The sequence below is a fragment of the Chanos chanos genome, chromosome 12 (assembly GCF_902362185.1).
Source record: "Chanos chanos chromosome 12, fChaCha1.1, whole genome shotgun sequence".
Taxonomy (NCBI): Eukaryota; Metazoa; Chordata; class Actinopteri; order Gonorynchiformes; family Chanidae; genus Chanos; species Chanos chanos.
Genome location: NC_044506.1, coordinates 7104451 through 7109450, shown reverse-complemented (window position 1 = coordinate 7109450; position 5000 = coordinate 7104451). Strand labels below are relative to the sequence as shown.

At 42.0% G+C, this 5000-nt stretch overlaps 1 protein-coding gene across 1 annotated transcript in view; it reads left to right on the top strand.

The window, feature by feature from the left end:
• Nucleotides 1-5000, top strand: part of fam135b (family with sequence similarity 135 member B) — a 31905-nt gene that overhangs the window by 23997 nt on the left and 2908 nt on the right. The window contains exons 13-18 of the mRNA XM_030789145.1: nt 1-882; nt 1057-1708; nt 2372-2538; nt 2790-2881; nt 3503-3600; nt 4765-4916. The exon at nt 1-882 is cut by the window's left edge and continues 183 nt beyond it. Of these exons, the coding sequence (XP_030645005.1) occupies nt 1-882; nt 1057-1708; nt 2372-2538; nt 2790-2881; nt 3503-3600; nt 4765-4916 (2043 nt within the window). The remainder of the gene's footprint in view (nt 883-1056; nt 1709-2371; nt 2539-2789; nt 2882-3502; nt 3601-4764; nt 4917-5000) is intronic.

Sequence of the window (5000 nt, the reverse complement as noted above, 5' to 3'; positions counted from 1 at the left end):
TAAACCTGCTGGACCCTCAGTCTGAAGAGACTGTGGTAGTAAGTTCAGAACAGACCTCCAGCTCAGGTCTTACGTACATCGCTGTCAGGCCCAGTGACACCAACCCATACCAAGGAGAGGCTGTGTTGCTTGTCCAGTCTAACATCACTGAGCTTTCTAACCAGACTGACTTAAACAGACAAGACCTGGCTTGCAAAGAACACACACATGAAAATGATATAGATACACAACCTCACATTGTGAGCCAAGAGGCTGATGGAACCACCAGAGTACTGGACAGCAGTTACATAGAAACCTCTCTGATACAGGCAAAGGATCATGAGAGTGAAGACACGTTCCTCACCACCTCATCTCTGTCACAGACTCCTCCAACCGATCTGATGACCTCGTCCTTTTCACATATCAATGCTCTTAGAGACGGCCGCGCTTTGTCGCTTTCAGAGACCACGCCCAGGGCCGGCTTTCTTGGAGGGTCTAAGATCATGAATCGCTCTGCCTCTGTAATTTCTGACTCGGGGATTGAGAGTGAACCGAGCTCCATGGCATGGGCTCTGGAGGGGCGTGGCGGTGGGCGGGAGATCCTGCAGCACCTGGGAAGACGTCGGACAGCTCATCGAAGTTCTTTGGAGGGTCTGCAGACGGAAAGTCACGGCAGTTTACCCAGCGGTACCCAAGCCTCCCTGGCGTCCATCAGCTCACTGCCATATGAAGAGGACGAACAAAGACAGCTCAGCACCCTCACCAAGTCTGCCTCTGCCCCACAGATCAGCAGCCCTGAAGACACGGAGGAGGACCAGGACACGCCCAATCAAGAGAGGCCAAACCAAGAGGGAGCCAATCAGGAGAGACAGAACCAAGAGGGAGACACCGAGAAGCTTACTAGTAATCCTAATCAAGACGATACAGGAACGCGCAACCAAGAGGGAACCAATCAGTTAACAACCAGAAGAGAAAGCAGTCAGTATTTAGCAAATGAGGTACCAGAACTGTTGCTTTTTGAACAGTTTGTGACAGAAAATGGTACTCAGAAAGGTATTTCAACCAATCAGGTAGCAGATGAAGAATATTATGGAAGTAGACATAGCCTACATACAGAGAATGGAGCTCTTTTTGATGGGGTCATTGAACAATGTAACAGTGAGACAGATTACTGTGAACACGATGGGTCTGGGGATATAAACAAACATCCAACAACCAAAGGAGATGTCGATTGTGACCATGATGATGATGATGATGATGAGGATGAGGCTGATGATGATGTTGATGTTGATGATGAAGATGACATAAGCTTCCATCAAATCCATCTGAGTGAAACGGGAGACCAGACGAAGCCCCTCCCCCACCTAACCAATGAACAAGAGAGCCATGACCTCACCGACCACCCAGCCAATGAGAAAGAGAGACATAGTAACCTGATTGGGATGATAACCAATGAGAAGGAGAAAGAGGGCAAAGGATCGAAGGGACCCAGTTCTGGCCTGGCTTTCATGAATAAAAAGGTGGTGGAAGTTGTGAATTTGTCTGTATCCTGTGCCCCAACCTGCTTGCCCTTCTCTTCGGGTTTACGAGACTCACCTTCCGTCAGTGGACTCTCAGCGCGTCAAGCCACCTCCCCCATTACCCATCAGCCCCTGGGCTCCTTTGGCATCATCTCACCATCCTCCTCTTTTATCTGTGCAGATCAGGAGACCAATGAAAGAATGATCAAGTGAGTGACGTCATAGTTCAAGTACATTTGTTTTTTTTTTTTTAATGAAGATTTAGGAGAGTGTAAAACTGTAAGCAGAGCCTTTGCATGAACCATTCATATATCATTTGTTTGAGCAGCATATTATGTAAATAACACGATAAATAATACTAATCATCTCATTATGTGGATGAACACATGATGTGAGATGCTTTGTAAGCTATGGAAGAGCTGTCCTTCAGTGAAAATATTCTGAAGACAGTATTAAGCCACAGCTGTGTTCAAGTTTCATAGTCAGGCAGTTTTATTCTTAAATTTAGCCAACAAGACACTAGTCAACTGTTGTACTGCGTGTATTGAATATTTTATGCTTATTACTCCAACTATAAGAAAATTCACCGTACAGCAACGCTCAATAATAATACAGAGGTAGCCAGTGAACCAATTGTGTTGCCTGAATTTTAAGTAAACAAATATTATATTATATTATGTTATATTATATTATATTATATTATATTATATTATATTATATTATATTATATTATATTATATTATCATTAATGGCATAGTATATGTTTGTAAAGTCTTTATTTATAGACTTACTAGTAAATTGGTACCGCTGTGTTAGATGGGTAAAACCAGCAGTACAGTGAGGCTCAAAACTAAGCCCTTGTTGTGTTGTAGTTTCTATAAGGCTAAAGAGAGCCTGCTAAAAGACCTGGTCTTCAGGGCTAGCCTGTACAGCGACCTGCCCCTGCTGGCCTCCGAACTGCCCTACTTCCCCCCCGAGGAGGACGACGAGGAGTTTGAAGACGGTATTCATCTGGTGGTGTGTGTCCATGGCCTTGATGGTAAGAGCTGACTAACGCAGCATTTCATAAAACATCAGAAAAAAAAAAAATACACACACACACACACACACACACGTATATATATATATATATATACATAATTATCATTTAGAGAAACTCAAGACCTGAAACTGAGGATAACACAGAATCAAAAACAGTGTGATCAAAGTTAAAGTATAACACAACCGATGAAAAAGAAAAAAAAATCTAACAAACATTACCTTTGGATTGTGTGGTGTGTTTTCTCTTAGGAAACAGTGCGGATTTACGTCTGGTAAAAACTTTTATAGAACTGGGTTTGCCCGGATCCAGACTGGACTTCCTCATGTCTGAACGCAACCAGGTATGAATCCAAATTTACAATCAGCACAAAATCCTATGAAATCCTAAACATCAGTCAGCTCCTTCTGTATAATTACACACTACCAAAAACTCTTACTGTGAGAACCCCAAACAACCAGTGAAATCACAGTAAATGATCATACAACCAATCAGCTCTCATGGTGTGATCATTGTATAATGTCAGTGTCCCAGCAAGCAACCAATTCAAACTAAATGACTGATATGTCAGCTCATGCTTTATAATCAGAAGCAACCAATAAACCTAAACTATGTGACTCTAATAGCCAATCACATCACTGTCTATAATTCCCAGCAACCAATCAGTACATAGTGTACGATACTAGTCTCTGCCGAACACGGAACATCTCATCCACCAATGAGCTTTTTATGAACTCAACAACCTACATGTGATCCTAACTAACCAACCAGTACCATCTCATACAACCTCACATGCAGCCAGCTAGATCATCTGTTAAAACACATGCACATATTTATGTCATGCTTACAAAAGCATAGTTAGTCTGTTTTAAAACTCAGGATCTCTATGTTTCTTCAGCTCGTACAAATGACCCGTGATCTGTGATCTCTGATTGTTCTCTTTCTGTTGCTCTCCTCTCTGCAGACAGATACATTTGCAGACTTTGACACCATGACAGACAGACTGCTGGATGAGATCATTCAGCACATTCAGCTCTACAACCTCACTGTTGGCAGAATAAGGTGAGAATAACGCTATTTAATGGCTTACACACACGCACACACACACATACACACACACACACACACACACATTACAATTCTGCAGCTGCACTGTTGGCAGAATAAGGTGAGAAGAACTGTTTAACTAATCACACTCACACACACACTCACACACACACACACACACAAACACACACACGCACGCATTAGAGCTGTACAACCTCTCTGCCCAGAGGACAAGACCAGAAGAACACACACACACACACACACACACTCACACACTGCACCTCAAAGTCAGCAGAGTAAGGTCAAAGTTAACTCAATGTAAGCGATTAAATATTCATAGCATTATATAATTACACTACCAACAGGATAAAATTAGAATAATATAATTTATATAGAGATTAGAACTGTATGAAATTGCTGTCAGCAGGATAATAACTCCTGTTAAATAATTAAATATTCATAGTATTGTAAGACCTCACTTTCAGCAGGGTAAAGTTAGCCTCCTGAGTCTAGCCTTTAATTCAGTGGAGTACATTTTCATTCCTGCAGGTGGCAGTGTTTCCATAGGCTTACAGCCTTACACTAACAAACCACTGCTAGGAGTGGCAGGCTGTCAGGGAACTGACACACTGAAAGGCTGCTTGAGAATCATTAACGAAAACAGATTCTCAATTTCAACACTGGTTGCCACTGCCAATGTAATTCTGCTAGTCTAACACTAGGTGACAGTATTGTATAGGAATATCACCAAAAAAAAAAAAAAAAAATCTACAGAGAATCATTTTGAAGCTTACAGAATGACACACTGCTACTAAATTAGACTATGAAAGTGAGTGGCATGCATGCTGGGAAAAAAAAGAGGAAAAATATGTGTTTTCAAGTCTCTATGAAGTTATAAACAGGGTTTGTGCTAAGCATGAAAGACATGAAGTCCGAGGCAGCCAGTCAGAACGGCTGACGTCTCGGTTAGGGCTGACACAAGCAAGGAGCCAGCTTCAACAGCTAGTTTTATTTTTATGAAAAATTAAAAAACCATGCATAGTGTTAGTGGACATTTTTAAGTTTTTAAACCAAACAATCTAAAGCATGTATTGAGTTATGTAGAAGGGCGTAGGTCTCTTATAAACATGAGCTGAATAAAATTCTGCTGGTTTATTTATTTGTTTGTTTGTGTTTCAGCTTTATTGGACACTCTCTGGGAAATGTCATAATTCGTTCAGTGCTAACACGGCCACGATTCCGCTGTTACCTCAGCAAACTTCACACCTTCCTATCTCTGTCTGGACCTCACCTGGGCACACTGTACAACAACAGTCCACTGGTCAGCACAGGTATAAACACATCACCAACCACACAGACACACACACACACACACACACACACACACACCTTCCTATCTCTGTCTGGACCTCACC